Source organism: Anabrus simplex, chromosome 4, assembly GCF_040414725.1.
Source record: "Anabrus simplex isolate iqAnaSimp1 chromosome 4, ASM4041472v1, whole genome shotgun sequence".
NCBI classification, from domain to species: Eukaryota; Metazoa; Arthropoda; class Insecta; order Orthoptera; family Tettigoniidae; genus Anabrus; species Anabrus simplex.
In genome coordinates this window covers 9,800,367-9,819,432 of record NC_090268.1, presented here as the reverse complement: position 1 = coordinate 9,819,432, position 19,066 = coordinate 9,800,367, and the positions used below count along the sequence as shown (strand labels likewise).

Genomic DNA, 19,066 nt, shown 5'->3' with positions numbered 1-19,066 from the left:
CTATGGTGGCCTAGGCCATCTTTGTTCTGTTGGAAAGGATCTAAGCTACAGGTCTGGTACTACTGCCATCACACTGTAGAGTGCGTTTAAGTTGCCCGTTGAGGGCCAAGTCAATGAATTTTGAATTTTTCACGACCGCATTGTAATCGAAACAGACTCTCAACCTATTAGGCGCGAAATCGGGAGGTTGAGGGTTCGGATCCCACTGGTGTGTGGTTGGCCATTTTTGTTCTGTACTTAACATCTCTTCAACACGTACTACATGTACGTAACACGACCTAATAGGTTGAGAGTCTGTTTCGACAACAAGAATCATTATCATCAATCTTAGAAAACCCGCTGTATTTCATTCTTCAATGTTAGTACCACTTACCTGTGACCGGCTGTGCGAAGAGTGAAGCAGCTTCTTTGTGTATGTGAAAAGTAACACATGTGTTTCTATTAGTTTGTGAGTGATGCTCCTTTGTGTTTAAGGCTGTTTCAAGTTGTCTTAGCTAAGATCTGGTACCTTTCCTTGAAGCTTAAAGTGCTATTCTTAATAACGTCATAAGTCGACGAAACTACAAGCACCACCTCTTGTATTCCTCTGTAATTAGTTGAAGGATCCATTGCTGAAGTACAATCTCGATCATAGATGTTTGTGTTTTTCTTACCGCAGATACCACACAGGAAGGTAAATCAGACTACTTATGTGAAATGGCCATTTATCCAGCTCCATTGATCTTCGGTCAGTTGGTTGTCGAAGAAAAACTACCCTTGCTAAAATTCCCGTGAGTCCTTCAGTCAACCCAAAATGAATTATCGCCGAATGTAATGAATGACTGCAATTCAATTCCTATCTTTTGTGAGGAACACCATAGGTCTGTGTTACCTGTGAGTGTGTGGAACACCGTAAATCTACGTTAATTAGTACCGCTACATGAGAAATGCCATTTCCTAGCGATATGAGGGGCCGTTTGGACAACAAGCATCATCGATTCAGGATTGAGCTTTGGAAGCACAATCCACTCAGTGTTCACCGTCTTCTTTTCTTATTCGATTTAGTGGATTCGTTTTGGAATTCGTTATTGTGAGTTGTATCCGCTGATTAGCTTGAATTCGTATTCATCCATTCATTCTTCATCATCACGTTTTGAATTCTGGTCAGTGGATGAGTTTGAATTTGTCATTACATTTTGTCTCATTTAAGCAACAATAATAACTAACGTCATTCTCGTTTTCCAGGTGTGATGGCGTCTCTGATAATACTACTCATTCTGCACTGTGCTGCATCACAGGTGGTCTGGACTCCCATCTTCGTAGACAGTAAGTAAAACACAACTAACCTCACTTTGTGTCGAGTCAATACCCTGCTTGGAGTCCCTGCGCCACAAGGCAAGAAGATAGAAGACACCTTGCTCCCCTCCCTGTACTGGAAACCTAAACCTGTTTTCCAGTCATGACTGGTTCAGGGACGGGATGAATAAAGCCCCCAACTTGCGGCGAGGATAGGAATTATTCTGGCTGCCGAGGCCTGTCTCACTCCGCTGGAGCAATGATTAATGACTGACAGATGAAATTAAATGATAGTGGAGAGTGTTGCTGGAATGAAAGATGACAGAGAAAACCAGAGTACCCAGCGGAAAGCCAGTTCTGCCTCTTGTTTGTCCAGCACAAATCGCACATCGAATGACCTGGATTTGAACCACGCTATCCAGCGGTGAGAGGCAGCCTGCTACCGCCTGAGCCATGGAGGTTTCCCTCCCCGTAATGAAAATATGAATCTTTGGTTGGAGCTTAGGGCCCAAATGACAGGATACCGTAATAAACGAAGGCGTCTATCGCTGACAACTCTTGTAGAGGTGATAGTGTGAATTTTCGGAAAACTTTTAGGAGCCCTACAGATTCGATTTACCCCTGCCGGTGGGGGATGCAAATGAAGAATAAACCCACGGTTACCCTGCCTGTCGTAAGAGGCGACTGAAAGGGGCGAAAGAGGGATGATTGAATTAGAACCATGAAACTACTTGTAATTAGTACCATCTCGCGAGGAACACGGTGGGTCACCTTTATTTGCGAGTAGTACCACTATGTTAGCTACACAATAGTTTTCTAATTAGTAGCAGGAGAGGGAGGTTCACTGTGGGTTTCCAGTACCTGTGATTAGTACACCTAGGCGAGGAACACAACACGATAGTATGAACCTCTGTGAGTACCACAACACCGTACACACGATGAGTACCGCTACATGAGAAATACCGTGGTTCCACTTTCCTAGCGATAAGTACCATTATGAGGAGCCGTTGACCTGGGTTTTAGACTTCATTACACAACAAATATCATCGATTCAGGATTGTGCATTGGAAGCAGTCCCTTGGTCAGTACACACTATTGTTTCCAGGAAGGTGGGCTATTGCGGGTAGAATCCAATGATGCCTTTATTTTCATAAATATTGTTCAAAAGTCTCCTTCTTTTATACTGAACCCATAATTCTACGGTGAGGAAATTTTTTTATTTTTCTCAAATATTTATTTGGTATTCAGAAACTACTGTATGTTTGAGGGCAGCCATTTTGCGCTCCCAGGAGCCCGATGTTGCGTGGGGAGGTTCTTCCTTCCCGGCGAGCTCGTGGATTGCCGGGACACCTCGGCGGGGCTCGAGTGCCCGACAATTCTTTAAATTAATGGAATTCTGCACAACGAGGGATTTTGACAATGTAGTAAATAATGAAATAAAGAAGCAAAATTATTCATACACCCTCTGTGAAGGTAGAGACACCAGGGAAATTTTTAAGTGCAGTTAAGCCCAAGTACATGTTAGCGTGAGACCAGCGAACTAGCTACACGTGCCAAGGTCATGGGCAGAAGAAAACGCGCGAAACGCACGGGCAGAAACAATTTATTTCTCCTGTTGTGAGTGTAGAAAAATTATAAAATTAACACCTAACATAAGTGCAAGTCTGTCCGGAGTTCTGGGACAAATCTTATCAAAATTGGCCTATTAGAAGCAAATTTGGCAGATTTCACAACCAAGCCTCATAGAGTGGATAGCGTCCTTCCGGAAATTATAAAAGAAACCCCCCACCGTAGATTTTTCAGTGTCGATCTGGAACTTGAAGCCGCGGGAGCTTGTGCCCGTCGTCATTAGAAATTCGCGCCAGATTGACCGACAATAATTCAATACATGTTCGTGGCTAAGGTCCATATATTTAGTCAAGAAGAAAAGTGATTGGAGAAGCTGTGAACGTTTGCAGACGAACTGGGAAGGTGTAGGCTGGTTGAAAATTACACAGCAGATTTTATTTTTATCATTTCCTGTACTCTTGTAAGTGAAGAGGGTCTGGGGGAAGCGATTCAAATAGTTCGACTTCCTTATCGGCCGAACACCTGTTCTTATTGAAACAACGGGGAGAGAAACCACTCTGGGAAACGCATCAGACAGTTAGAGTCGACTGCCGAACGAGGGAAGTTCGTGGTGCAAGTTACAGAGAAAGTGCATTATTTATATGGTAATTTTAATCTCGTGTGTGTGAAGGGTAGTGTTTGGATGAGTGAGTTTTTGAAAATGAAAATGTTATCTGTGAAAATGAGTGGCTAAGTACGAGGTTGCTGGAGATGATGTAATCAGAATGCTGAGAATGTCACCAATGTGCAGGTCTGTCTAATTTATATTATGTTGTAGTTAGTTAGTTAGTTACTGTCTGTCCTAACCAAATTTTCCAGATGATTGTCGGGTGATATGCGTAATTATCAGGCGAAAGGCGTTGTAAATTTTGGTCAGCGTGTGAAAATTTCAGTGTGTAAAGTTCATGTCAAGAACGGTAAAATGCGACGCTGAAAATTTTGTGTTGAGATGAGATATCATTCAAAGTGCGGATTTGTGAACGTTATAAGTGTAAATTTGTCGTGGCGAATATCGTAATTTCAGGTGTCAGTTGCATTCAGAAATGTTGGTCAATAATAATAATAATAATAATAATAATAATAATAATAATAATAATAATAATAATAATAATAATAATAATAATAATGTTTACCGCGGGATAAGGAAATTCCTCTCTGTTAAATTACATTTAACCAGTTATTTTTACAAGGATCGTAGGCATATTTAGATAATGTCAATAAAATTTGTTAGAGTCACCGTCGTTAATGGGAAGGAAATTTTGAGACATCGTGTATACTTGAATTGCGAAAGGTCGATGTGTGCTCTTGGATTCTTGAGGTCCGAAAGTCTTAATAATAGTAAAGTAAGAGATGTGTTTAATAATGGTTGTCGTTTTCACCAGGGGATCGATGTATGAAAAAGGATCTTGAAGGAAAAGGAATTGAGAGCGATGAATTGATATGTATGTGGAGACGAGATAGATGGAAGTAATACCGCTGGAAAGCGAGGAGAAAGAGTGTTGAGACAAGTTGTATTTTGTAGAGGAAGTATTTAGGAACAGGCTGTGTGAGGCAGGCTGTATTGTTTTCCGCAATCAATCCGAATTTGAGGTGACTATGATGTGAAGCATTGTGAAATTTATAGAAAGATTCCAAGTGAAAACGACTCTTGTAAAATGTTAAAGGCTGGGTAGTACACATCCAGTGATCTATGTTACGTAAAGCCCGCATGGATGATAAGAGAATGAACGATCTTCAGGATCAAAGAGCACTTTGGACACACGGTTGGGTTATATTTAATTTGTTCACTGGAGAGGTCATGGATAAGATGGTTGGAATTGATGATAGGCGATCTGAGAATTTCGAATGCGATGGTGATGATTATTATTTTGAAGGCATCCACTAAAAGGGTACACGTGTGTTGGGAATTTTCATTTGCTTCCCTAACACGTCAGTGCACAGGCTGAGATTGTGTTCGAGGTGGAGAACCGTTCGTCACGTCTATTTATTTTGAGTTCACATATTATAATGAGGTAGACACTTACTGTATTTTTCGAGAGGTAGACACTTGCTGTATTTCGACTTGCATTCATTTGATAATAGAGACGTGGGTTCCGTCGTGCGTATTTGTTTGACGAAATCTAGTGTTAAATATCAGTTTGTTTGAGAATTGCATTTCGCCTGATATGTTAAGGGAGATGTAGTACGACCCACTTTGACGCCCGACGATAGATTTAGGACGTCACGTGTTTATTCTTGGAGTCATTGATGATGAGACGTCCTAGGTCACGCCCGACGATAGGATTTGGAAGGCATCATGTATATACTGATTAGGTTTAGGGTGTACAGATTTCAAGTGAGCCCGACGATAGGTCTGGGATGGTAGCTGTACACACTCAAGTCTCAGTTTAGATTTTTTTTTCCTTTTGTTTCTTTTGTGAAGTGGCCTGGAGGAAGGTAGCGGTTACAGTACGATATGATTTATTGTAGAGGGTCTGTGCGAAGCTCTCATTGAGATAACGGGATTGCTGTTGACAAACGAGGGCTGTCCAAGTGTGGGACATCGACCCGATCTAGATTAAATATTTTTACTGTATTTCTTCGTGCGTGTTAAGCTGTATGACTTCGAGATGTTGATTTATTTTTACGGACTTTATTGTTTCCTCGTCTTGACGTCCGTTTTCGTTGATAGTGTGCATATTGACACTTAGTGTTTTAGAATGAGACTTGAGTTGCGAATGCGGTTTCGATTCGTCAGCCAGTAATTTATATTATTTTCATCTTGTCGTGTTTTCATTCGTATTCATAGTTAGAGTAAGTAAGTAATCACTTTCCAGTAGTGTGTTGGGACAGACAGTAAATAGAGAGATCTGTACTGGTAGCATTGTTGTCAAGGGAAAGAATTCCTTTAAATTGTAGTAAATTTTAGCGTGGACTGGTAAATTTATTAAGCATAATAAACCCATTTCTAACCTGAAAATCGGTTCAATAATAATATTTCCAAGTGACTTTTCACTTTTTGATTAACTTCAGTGTTTGGCATTTCTTCTAAATGCATGATTAGTAATTGTTTCCTGCATTTCGCAGTTTGTTCCTTTAGAACGACTTAACGTAAGATCCTCCCGGATCATGTTGTTGTTGGTTCCTTCCGAACAGCTGTTTGGGGTGATGCACGTTTAGCATCGGGATTACCTTATCACTTAAGGGTGTCATGAATGACAAATACATGGTGGAATTTTATTTCAATTGTGAATGATGCCATTAACTTGTAGTGAACACCATGCTTTCCCATAATATTTCGCAACCTATCCAAAGCAACTGATAGTCAGTTTGGTTCGATTAAGGGTCCATTCGGCGGATGTTCCGTATCCGTGAAGGGTATTTGACTGGTGGATAACCTTAATTAAGAGAAAATCAGGCGTTCTACTTGTTGAAAGTCAGATTTTCCACGGATCGTGTGGATTAACTCTCAGTTCTCGTTTGGAATGATAGGTGCCCGGTTTTCAGGTCTTCCCGTTTTCAGTTTTTCAGTTTCGCTGTCCACTAACATATTAGCTTCTCCGAAGCAACTCTTCGACATTGGAAGAAACGAAGGGACGTTATGTAATGTGACTGTGTTTGGAACTTTCAAAAAAATCAATAATTAATTTTTTTAATATTTTTGTGGCAAGAATGCATATTAAATTAACGATGTTATCGTGCTCTTTCAGTTTAATAAAAGTTAGTAAGCACATTTTTGCTCCTCATTTCAAGTAGTTAGGCTTTCTTCTGAACCCCATCGTTTGGTTAAGATCGTGACCGAATTTATTCCCGCAACGACCCAAGATTTAAGAGTTCTAAATTGTTCTACTATAGCAGCCGTGGCCGACCAACGATGGAATGGTAAGTTCAAGGGTTCAGTAGAAGTGGCGCCATCAACTTTGGGGCCTTAATGTCACGATAACGATGAGGAGCCCAAAGTCACGATAACGATACGATGCCACGATAACGATAATGAAATTATCCATTGAAAATAAATGTTAGGAAAATATAAAATAATGTTGAGGCCTAAGCCACATTATAAATAATACAAGCGGGTGAGAACTATGGCTGAGCCACAGTTAAACGAATTATGCCCAATGAGAGTGCTAGATATTAACACGTTTAATGAGGAGCGTAACTACTTGGTAGATAATAATAATAATAACAGTCACAATGCATTTTAGGAAACCAGTACTTAAAGCTTTATTGAAGCTTATGTCATGTTGCCAATATAAAATTTGGAAGTGGTAATGCTGAATTACATTCAAAGTTTATGCGTTAACATGTTCGTTATTTACTTAATTTACGGAAGCGAAACTCTTTGGGATATTTATCCAGAGTAACTTATTAAGTTTAGAATTTTCTTTTCATTAAACAAGTTTGTGATACCAGCCACCTAAACAAGATTTTATGAGACAACTGTTGGAATGTTGCCAGTTTCGGTATTAAATTATAACAGCGTTTGTATGTGAAAACGCAGTAGATAGTGAATTCTTTCCTTAGTAGTTTGGAGTATTCTGGTTGCATCGACAGCCAGCGTACTCATTATTGTATTCTTTGTGGTATTGTGAGATGGAAGGTCAGGTGACCGTGGATCTGCTAAAGCAGATGATGGAGGACGTGAAAGTTCACAATGAGATGTTAAATATTAAGTTAAATGAGAACTTGAATAGTAAGATAGATAGTTTGGATAGCAAGTTGAGAGAGGACATGAAGGAGCATTACGAGAGTATGCGGGAGATCATAAAGAATCGGGGTGAGATTATTAAGGAGATGAGAAAGGACCTGAAGGCTCATAATGAGAACTTAAATAGTACAACGGATGACGTGATAGTTCAGCGTAAGTGTTCGGTAGTTAGCTTGAAAGACACTAGGGAGAAGGTACAGTCTAGTTTGAAAGACACTAGGAGTAGTATGGATGCTTTTCGAGCCAGTTTGAAAGAAAGTCATGACGATTTAAAGAGTGGGATAGATGAGTTGAAGGTTAGCCTGAAAGATAATTTTAACGGTTTGAAGAGTATTGTGGGTGAGTTACGAAATGTTTGTAAGAGAAATAATAATGGGTCAAAGGTAGGCTCAGAAGAAATGACCGATAGACACGTGAAAGTTGAGAATCAGATTCCAGAGACTGAGATTGGTTGTCCAGAATTCAAAGAGGGAGCAGTGGAAGTAGAAAAGGATTTAGGTGACGATGAACGGGTCATGACCGTCCACACCAAAGAGTCCGAGGATGTCGATAGTAATTGTGAACAGAATTCGAGAGGGAATACCTTACCCCCGGAGCAGACGGACGAGAAGGTCAAACTCAAGGAGAGTGAAGTTAGTAATGAGATCAGTACAGTGGACAGGCAACCAAAGATGGTTGGAAATCTGAGTCAAGCTATGGAGGATCATAATCTAGACCTTGGTAGTCAATTGAAAGTTGGAAATGACGCAAAGGCTACAGGCCAGAATGTGTACGTTGAGGCGAGAAAATCTCAAAACTTAAGGATCGCGAACGTCTTTAATATGACTGGGAGATATCAGGACCAGTTGTGCCAATTGAAGGAAGACCCGCACCTAACTGTAAAGGAATTCTTTGAGGATCTAATGGAAGATGTCCTGGAGGCCAAGATATCTGAAGAACGTAGATGGAGGACAGCTGATGGATACGTCGAGAAAGCGCCATTATTGTGGGTAGACATTACAGCCCGTCAACATTGTTTCTTTGATAAAGGAAAGATATGCCGGAGAGCCCTTTCAGTGAAATGTAGATAGCAGGTGTAGAGAGAGAGAGAGAGGCAGGCGGCAGAGACCATCAAATGACGCACATAACATCAATAACAGCAAGAAACAAACTCCGAGCAACTCCCAATTCAATGATGACCGCAACCCAACAAGAAATTTACAGATTGATCATAGAGCAGAAGAAAGAGTTCCACTACAGGATGACGCAGCCTTACCAGCTGGGGAAATGGTCACCGAAGAAGAAGAAGAAGAAGAGGTACAACCAGTAAATATGATCGTCACGTCGAGAGGAAGACAGGTCGAGGCACCACTCCAAGGACAGGCAAGCAGTGGGAGTAAAGAAGAGGAAGACGCTGAATGTTTACAATGTTCATTCTTAAGAGAAGACTTTGTTGATGACATCTGTAACGCAATCCTATTGTTGGAAGAAGAAAACAGGGAAATACGTGAAAGTAACAGAGCCCTACGTCAAGAGTGAGATCGGCTGGGAAATTGTACGTAGAATCATGGTTCATTTGTATCAAAATTCCCATGTACACTTTAGAATTTTGAAGGAATATATCTGTTTAAATATTTCCCCTTTTTGGGTAAACATTTCGTCGTTGTAGGTGGATTATGAACCCATAATTCTACGGTGAGGAAAATTTTTTATTTTTCTCAAATATTTATTTGGTATTCAGAAACTACTGTATGTTTGAGGGCAGCCATTTTGCGCTCCCAGGAGCCCGATGTTGCGTGGGGAGGTTCTTCCTTCCCGGCGAGCTCGTGGATTGCCGGGACACCTCGGCGGGGCTCGAGTGCCCGACAATTCTTTAAATTAATGGAATTCTGCACAACGAGGGATTTTGACAATGTAGTAAATAATGAAATAAAGAAGCAAAATTATTCATACACCCTCTGTGAAGGTAGAGACACCAGGGAAATTTTTAAGTGCAGTTAAGCCCAAGTACATGTTAGCGTGAGACCAGCGAACTAGCTACACGTGCCAAGGTCATGGGCAGAAGAAAACGCGCGAAACGCACGGGCAGAAACAATTTATTTCTCCTGTTGTGAGTGTAGAAAAATTATAAAATTAACACCTAACATAAGTGCAAGTCTGTCCGGAGTTCTGGGACAAATCTTATCAAAATTGGCCTATTAGAAGCAAATTTGGCAGATTTCACAACCAAGCCTCATAGAGGGGATAGCGTCCTTCCGGAAATTATAAAAGAAACCCCCCACCGTAGATTTTTCAGTGTCGATCTGGAACTTGAAGCCGCGGGAGCTTGTGCCCGTCGTCATTAGAAATTCGCGCCAGATTGACCGACAATAATTCAATACATGTTCGTGGCTAAGGTCCATATATTTAGTCAAGAAGAAAAGTGATTGGAGAAGCTGTGAACGTTTGCAGACGAACTGGGAAGGTGTAGGCTGGTTGAAAATTACACAGCAGATTTTATTTTTATCATTTCCTGTACTCTTGTAAGTGAAGAGGGTCTGGGGGAAGCGATTCAAATAGTTCGACTTCCTTATCGGCCGAACACCTGTTCTTATTGAAACAACGGGGAGAGAAACCACTCTGGGAAACGCATCAGACAGTTAGAGTCGACTGCCGAACGAGGGAAGTTCGTGGTGCAAGTTACAGAGAAAGTGCATTATTTATATGGTAATTTTAATCTCGTGTGTGTGAAGGGTAGTGTTTGGATGAGTGAGTTTTTGAAAATGAAAATGTTATCTGTGAAAATGAGTGGCTAAGTACGAGGTTGCTGGAGGTGATGTAATCAGAATGCTGAGAATGTCACCAATGTGCAGGTCTGTCTAATTTATATTATGTTGTAGTTAGTTAGTTAGTTACTGTCTGTCCTAACCAAATTTTCCAGATGATTGTCGGGTGATATGCGTAATTATCAGGCGAAAGGCGTTGTAAATTTTGGTCAGCGTGTGAAAATTTCAGTGTGTAAAGTTCATGTCAAGAACGGTATAATGCGACGCTTAAAATTTTGTGTTGAGATGAGATATCATTCAAAGTGCGGATTTGTGAACGTTATAAGTGTAAATTTGTCGTGGCGAATATCGTAATTTCAGGTGTCAGTTGCATTCAGAAATGTTGGTCAAGAATAATAATAATAATAATAATAATAATAATAATAATAATAATAATAATAATAATAATAATAATAATAATGTTTACCGCGGGATAAGGAAATTCCTCTCTGTTAAATTACATTTAACCAGTTATTTTTACAAGGATCGTACGCATATTTAGATAATGTCAATAAAATTTGTTAGAGTCACCGTCGTTAATGGGAAGGAAATTTTGAGACATCGTGTATACTTGAATTGCGAAAGGTCGATGTGTGCTCTTGGATTCTTGAGGTCCGAAAGTCTTAATAATAGTAAAGTAAGAGATGTGTTTAATAATGGTTGTCGTTTTCACCAGGGGATCGATGTATGAAAAAGGATCTTGAAGGAAAAGGAATTGAGAGCGATGAATTGATATGTATGTGGAGACGAGATAGATGGAAGTAATACCGCTGGAAAGCGAGGAGAAAGAGTGTTGAGACAAGTTGTATTTTGTAGAGGAAGTATTTAGGAACAGGCTGTGTGAGGCAGGCTGTATTGTTTTCCGCAATCAATCCGAATTTGAGATGACTATGATGTGAAGCATTGTGAAATTTATAGAAAGATTCCAAGTGAAACCGACTCTTGTAAAATGTTAAAGGCTGGGTAGTACACATCCAGTGATCTATGTTACGTAAAGCCCGCATGGATGATAAGAGAATGAACGATCTTCAGGATCAAAGAGCACTTTGGACACACGGTTGGGTTATATTTAATTTGTTCACTGGAGAGGTCATGGATAAGATGGTTGGAATTGATGATAGGCGATCTGAGAATTTCGAATGCGATGGTGATGATTATTATTTTGAAGGCATCCACTAAAAGGGTACACGTGTGTTGGGAATTTTCATTTGCTTCCCTAACACGTCAGTGCACAGGCTGAGATTGTGTTCGAGGTGGAGAACCGTTCGTCACGTCTATTTATTTTGAGTTCACATATTATAATGAGGTAGACACTTACTGTATTTTTCGAGAGGTAGACACTTGCTGTATTTCGACTTGCATTCATTTGATAATAGAGACGTGGGTTCCGTCGTGCGTATTTGTTTGACGAAATCTAGTGTTAAATATCAGTTTGTTTGAGAATTGCATTTCGCCTGATATGTTAAGGGAGATGTAGTACGACCCACTTTGACGCCCGACGATAGATTTAGGACGTCACGTGTTTATTCTTGGAGTCATTGATGATGAGACGTCCTAGGTCACGCCCGACGATAGGATTTGGAAGGCATCATGTATATACTGATTAGGTTTAGGGTGTACAGATTTCAAGTGAGCCCGACGATAGGTCTGGGATGGTAGCTGTACACACTCAAGTCTCAGTTTAGATTTTTTTTTTCCTTTTGTTTCTTTTGTGAAGTGGCCTGGAGGAAGGTAGCGGTTACAGTACGATATGATTTATTGTAGAGGGTCTGTGCGAAGCTCTCATTGAGATAACTGGATTGCTGTTGACAAACGAGGGCTGTCCAAGTGTGGGACATCGACCCGATCTAGATTAAATATTTTTACTGTGTTTCTTCGTGCGTGTTAAGCTGTATGACTTCGAGATGTTGATTTATTTTTACGGACTTTATTGTTTCCTCGTCTTGACGTCCGTTTTCGTTGATAGTGTGCATATTGACACTTAGTGTTTTAGAATGAGACTTGAGTTGCGAATGCGGTTTCGATTCGTCAGCCAGTAATTTATATTATTTTCATCTTGTCGTGTTTTCATTCGTATTCATAGTTAGAGTAAGTAAGTAATCACTTTCCAGTAGTGTGTTGGGACAGACAGTAAATAGAGAGATCTGTACTGGTAGCATTGTTGTCAAGGGAAAGAATTCCTTTAAATTGTAGTAAATTTTAGCGTGGACTGGTAAATTTATTAAGCATAATAAACCCATTTCTAACCTGAAAATCGGTTCAATAATAATATTTCCAAGTGACTTTTCACTTTTTGATTAACTTCAGTGTTTGGCATTTCTTCTAAATGCATGATTAGTAATTGTTTCCTGCATTTCGCAGTTTGTTCCTTTAGAACGACTTAACGTAAGATCCTCCCGGATCATGTTGTTGTTGGTTCCTTCCGAACAGCTGTTTGGGGTGATGCACGTTTAGCATCGGGATTACCTTATCACTTAAGGGTGTCATGAATGACAAATACATGGTGGAATTTTATTTCAATTGTGAATGATGCCATTAACTTGTAGTGAACACCATGCTTTCCCATAATATTTCGCAACCTATCCAAAGCAACTGATAGTCAGTTTGGTTCGATTAAGGGTCCATTCGGCGGATGTTCCGTATCCGTGAAGGGTATTTGACTGGTGGATAACCTTAATTAAGAGAAAATCAGGCGTTCTACTTGTTGAAAGTCAGATTTTCCACGGATCGTGTGGATTAACTCTCAGTTCTCGTTTGGAATGATAGGTGCCCGGTTTTCAGGTCTTCCCGTTTTCAGTTTTTCAGTTTCGCTGTCCACTAACATATTAGCTTCTCCGAAGCAACTCTTCGACATTGGAAGAAACGAAGGGACGTTATGTAATGTGACTGTGTTTGGAACTTTCAAAAAAATCAATAATTAATTTTTTTAATATTTTTGTGGCAAGAATGCATATTAAATTAACGATGTTATCGTGCTCTTTCAGTTTAATAAAAGTTAGTAAGCACATTTTTGCTCCTCATTTCAAGTAGTTAGGCTTTCTTCTGAACCCCATCGTTTGGTTAAGATCGTGACCGAATTTATTCCCGCAACGACCCAAGATTTAAGAGTTCTAAATTGTTCTACTATAGCAGCCGTGGCCGACCAACGACGGAATGGTAAGTTCAAGGGTTCAATACTTAGTGTATTAATTTCAAAATTATTTTTAACTGTCAAAATTGTGAGCTGGTTCCGTTCTTACTGATCCATTCATTCTTTATCGTAGAAGGCGACTAAAATGGTTACGTGGCCCTTGGTGCCCTCTTTAACTTTTCGAGTTTTACGATTAGTTGTAGACCGATTCATAATCATTGATGTTCGAGCTGCTCCGAGATGGGCCTCTTACGTGTTCGATTACGCCCGAAAGCCCGCATTTGAACACCCAGAGAACGGGGGGCGGGAGCGTCATGTACCCTTGCAGTGGTATCCGCCTGACGACACAGGTCCCCTCACAGCCGAATACCAGATGGACATATCATTATTAAAAGTTTCTTTTAATTTTTTCTCTATATTTAGTGCTCTGTACACGCTATGAGGTACATGCTATTGCGGGTGACTGGAGGAATGGAGTCCTAGTGCTCATTGCCTCAGTCATCCCGATTTAGGCACCGTCCAACATCGGACCCCGGACAGTACCGGCTATGACCAGGTGGGAATTGCCTTGGCAGCTTGGTTCGACTACAGAGACCCCTGATCGGAGCAGGTGGCATTCGGGGAGGATGATTTCGGGCATGGCTTCGAAACGTCATCGACTTGCCCAATGTGGTCCCCCACCGAACGCTTTAACTTTTGCTTCCCTGAGAGTTTCAACTCCCTGGGAACATGCGCAGCGTGAAGGAATGGGATCCAGCTTCCCTGGGTTTCTGATTGCCACCCGAACTGATGGGCACGATTTTTAAGCTGGTAAAAATCTATCCCTTTCAGAAGACACATTGAAAGCGTCTACGGCGAACTTGATCTCAAGAAAATGAGCAGCGGTAGTTTACTTTTGTAGACTCGCACAGCACTGCAAGCCGATCAGTTGCTTAAGTGCGACCAAATTTCCGAAATCACCGTCAAAGTGGAGGAGCACCAATCCTTGAATCTGGTTCGCGGAGTCATCTTCCACCACGGCCTTATATTGAACACGGACGAAGAGTTGATGGAAGACATGAAGAACCGGGGCGTGACACACGTCCGGCGTATTACGCGCAAGGTCAATGGTGAAGACGTTGCCACTGGTGCCTTCATTGTCGCTTTCAAGTTGTCAGTGTTACCAGACAAATTCAAGGTAACAACTTATCGTTGCGATGTCAGGCCGTACATCCCGCCTCCTCTGCGATGTTATCAATGCCAGAGATTCGTTGTTCGAATCACTCTCTGTGTGGTACATGTGAAAGAGTAGCTCACGGTGTGGAGGAGTGCACAGGTGCACTAACTGCTCTGGTCTGCATTCTCCTTGGGATCGTAACTGTCCGATATATCTGAGTGAGAAGAAGATCCAGGAGGTCAAGACCCTGGATGTTCTTTCCTACAAGAAAGCTCACCGTAACTTTAATTCCACGAATAATCCTGCCAGTACGCTAGACTACAGCATGATAGCTCAGAGTCTCCCAAGTTCTTAATTCCCGACATCGTCGATGCCTTAACGAATTCATCAACGTATTGCAGCTCGTGGTGGGCACATCCTGTATTGATTGTTGTCCAAACTTGCCGTCAGAGGGACCTGAAAGTGTAATCATCGAATCAGAACCGAACACTCGTCCTGTATGTTCAATTGCAGCAATGTAGCACGACTCCTTCTGAGTGTTGCAATTTCCATTTTCTTCAGTGTACCTCTAGTGAGGAGGTTCCTCTAAGAACCCCACTGGAAGCAGTTGTGGTGCGGATACCGCTGCCTGTCATAGCAAAAGTGTGTAACGTTTATTTTCCACCAGGTCAGCCTCCCAACATAAATGATGTTACTGATCTTATAGATCAGCTTCCACCTCCCCTCCTCTTATGGGGCTCTGAAATGACATGTGCCAGGGGAAGGGAGTTGGAAACTTTAGTAACAGAACTGGACTTATGTAATTTGAACACAGGTGAAGCAACTTATTTCAATGTACGTTACGGCACATATTCTCGCATAGACTTAAGTCTTTGCAGCCGAACGTTGGTTCCGCTGTTTCGGTGGAACACACATGATGATCTCTATGACAGCGACAATTTTCCCTTTAATATTAGTTTGTTGAGACAAAACGGATATGGAATCCAAAAATCACTAGCTGTATTAAACGACGAGACCAGGCGGACCGTAGACGGCGATGTAACTTATACTTCAACAAAAGACATCCTTGCTGCTGCTGAGGATTCCATTCCCTCCTTCTCACGGACTCCTCACCGAAAAATCGTTCCTTGGTGGAACGAAGAATTTGCAGCAGCTATGAAAGAAGGACGTCGTGCTCTTAAAGGTTATCACTGTGACCAACTTGGCAACATATAAAAATCTCCGCGCTAAGACGCTATTTCTTACACGCCAAAGTAAGAAGGCTTCGTGGGAGAGATGTGTGTCGTCTAATGACGTCACATACTCCATCATCTCAAGTGTGGACTAAACATTGACGTATTTCGTGTATCCAAGGATCATCTTCTCTACCGGGAATTTCCATTGCAGGCAGTATTGTCACTGAACTACTCCCAATTGCTAACCATCTTGCAAGTCATTTCGCGGATGAATCTGGCTCCGGGATTTACCATTATGATTTCCTCACTATGAACCTGGAGGCGGAACGTCACCACCTTAGTTTTGTCACTAAAGCTTTACGGAGTGGGAACTATGCAGCGCGTTGGCGCATTGCAAGAACGCGTCTCCTGAACCAGACCATGACCATAATCATTTGGAAAACACCTTAGTGGGGATGGTCTATTGTATGTCCTTCGAATGCTCAACCAAATCTGGATAGAGGGTGAGTTTCCGTCTCAGTGGCGAGAGGGCATAGTCATTCCTGTCCTCAAGCCTCATAAAAATCCTAAGTTTGCAGGAAGCTATAGACCTCTTTGTCTCACTAACTGCTTGTGCAAGCTATTTGAGAGAATGGTAAATCGCCGACTTCTGTGGTGTCTGGAGAAGGAAGAACTATTTTCCGAGTACCAATGTGGTTTTCGAGCCGCTCCCTCGACCACTGACCACCTGGTACGCCTAGGGAGTTCTGTCCAGGATGCATTTCCCCGGAAACAGAATTTAGAGCTGATTTCTTTGACTTAGTAAAGGCCTATGACACCACATGGCGATATGATATCCTTTCAGTCCTGCACCAGTGGAGATTCCGAGGTAACATGGCGGTAACTGTTGCGAATTTTTTATCCCTCCGTCTATTCCGTGTGCAAGTTGGGAGGGCATATTCGCAATACCACGTTCAAGAAAATGCAGTCCTAAAGGCATCGGTTCTTAGTGTCACTCCGTTTGCAATTGCCATAAACGGTATTTTCGTTGCTGCTGGTTCAAAAGTTATAGCGTCGCTATATGTGGAATACATTGCTCTGCACTATAGCTCGCATAATGTGGTAGTCGCAGAGCGACAATTACAGCAAGCTATTAGGAGAGTGGAACAGTGGACTTTAGAACATGGCTTTCCGTTTTCCTACAAAATGACTTCTGTTGTTAACTTTTGTCGGCAACGCAAACTTCATCCGCTTCCTCAAATTTATTTAGGAAATGTCGCTCTTGCCGCAGTTGACACTTACCAATTTAGTGGGCTCCTATTCCATAGAAAATTGTCGTGGGAGTCACACTTGCAGCTATCAAAAGTGCAATGCACCAAAAAGTTTAATATCATGAAGTTTCTTAGCAGCACTAATTGGGGAGCTGACCGCACGGCACATATTTAATCCAGGTAGTGCAGCATATGGCTCAGCAAGACCAAGCTGAACAACATCCACCACACCGGGGTTACGTTACCGACACCGCCCGCGGTACCTCGAGCAACGCGGCCGGTTGGAATACGCTTGGATAGCAGTCACGGATTGTTTCACGTACCTTCGGTTCCTTGCCTTGTCAGACAACCAAGTAGGATACCTCCATGCGTAGTACGACGACCTGAAATCATCCTGGATCTGCACACTGGCCCGAAGGAATACACGGACCCTTCGATTTATTGGAGGCTCTTCCTGTCCGCTGTTGTCCGGTATCCAGGTTCAGTCGTCATTTACACGGATGGCTCGAGAACAGACAGGAACGTGGGTTGTGCGTTCATTGTCGACACTGATAGGTTCCTTTTTGCTCTCCCGGAAACCTTTAGTGTGTACACAGCAGAGCTCTTTGCTATCTGTGAAGCTCTGCGGTACGCACTGTCCGATGAGCGCCGACAATTTCTTCTGTGTACTGACTCCTTGAGCTCGCTACAGTGTATTTATGCCTGTTTCCCTCGGCACCCTGTGGTGCAGCGGATCCAGGATATGCTGGCCAGGTGTTTGGATGCCGGCACCAGAATCATGTTTATGTGGCTCCCAAGCCACATGGGTGTAGAGGGAAATGAGTTAGCAGGCAACGCTGCCAAGGAGGCTGTTGCACTGCCCCCTTTACCTTACAAGGTTCCAGCAAATGATGTTCGCTCTCGGCTGAGACATCAGGTTATGTCCCATCTGGAGGTGGGGTGGCAGGCCATTCCAATTCCAAATAAGCTGAGAGCGATAAGGGGTACAATGAAGGTATGGAGGACTTCCCTTCGGGGTTCTCGAAGGGAAGTGGTGGTATTATGTCGTCTTCGGATCGGCCACGGTATACTAACGCAGTCCCATCTATTGAACGGAGAACCTCCTCCGGTGTGTACTTGCGGCGGTCATCTTACCGTGGTACACATTCTTACGAAGTCCGTGGACCTGATCGATCTGCGCCGTAGTCTATAACTCCCCAGTACCATCTCCCTCATCCTGCGCGATGACGAGCAGTCAGCAGACCTCGTCATGCCTTTTATGAATGATAGTGGCCTTTTTTTCGTGTGTAATATTGTCATTTGTCTTAGTGTATTTCTGCCAATTGCGCTTTTATCCCATTGACTCTATTTTAGTTCGTGCTGCGTATTTTAATGTGGTATTTTAACTCATAACTAAAATTCTATATATATGTGTGTGTACTTAGTTCGACCGCGTTAAATGATCATAGCAGAAGAGGATCGGTAAATTACTCAGTAAGGCCAACAAAACCGTACAACATTTGACAATGCTGAGCGACGTACAGAGTCTTTTGTAGAGCAGCGAAGCAGCGAAAGTCCTTCTAAGCTCTCTTTACCAACCCTTCCTATCCATTTCCCGCAGAGTTGATAAGCTGCTTGAAGAGTCTACAGAATGCGTTATTGGTACTTGCTGACAATGGGGAGCGGCCTGCGTCTGAAGAACAGGAGAGCTTACGGCCGATGAAGAGCTACATCAAGTATCTGTTATTGCCTACAATTCCCTCAGTTTTGTCATACCATCATACCACATATCTGCATTTAGGGCAGTCGCCCAGGTGGCTGAAGACCTACCAGTTGCTTGCCTGGTCTTTTCTCAAATAATTCTAAAGAATTTTGAAATTATCGAACATCTCCCTTGATAAATGATTTCAATGACTAATTCCTCTCCCTATAACCAAATATTTGCCCCAATTTGTCCCATAAATTCATAAATTCATAAATTCTGATACTTTCTACTTTTAAAATAACCACGCAAACATATTAC

The 19,066-nt window shown here is 42.0% G+C and overlaps 1 protein-coding gene across 1 annotated transcript in view; it reads left to right on the top strand.

The window, feature by feature from the left end:
- Nucleotides 1–1,229: 1,229 nt before the first annotated feature.
- Nucleotides 1,230–19,066, top strand: part of LOC136872117 (uncharacterized) — a 740,234-nt gene continuing 722,397 nt past the window's right edge. Inside the window, exon 1 of the mRNA XM_067145963.2 lies at nucleotides 1,230–1,305. Coding sequence (XP_067002064.2) covers nucleotides 1,230–1,305 — 76 coding nt within the window. The remainder of the gene's footprint in view (nucleotides 1,306–19,066) is intronic.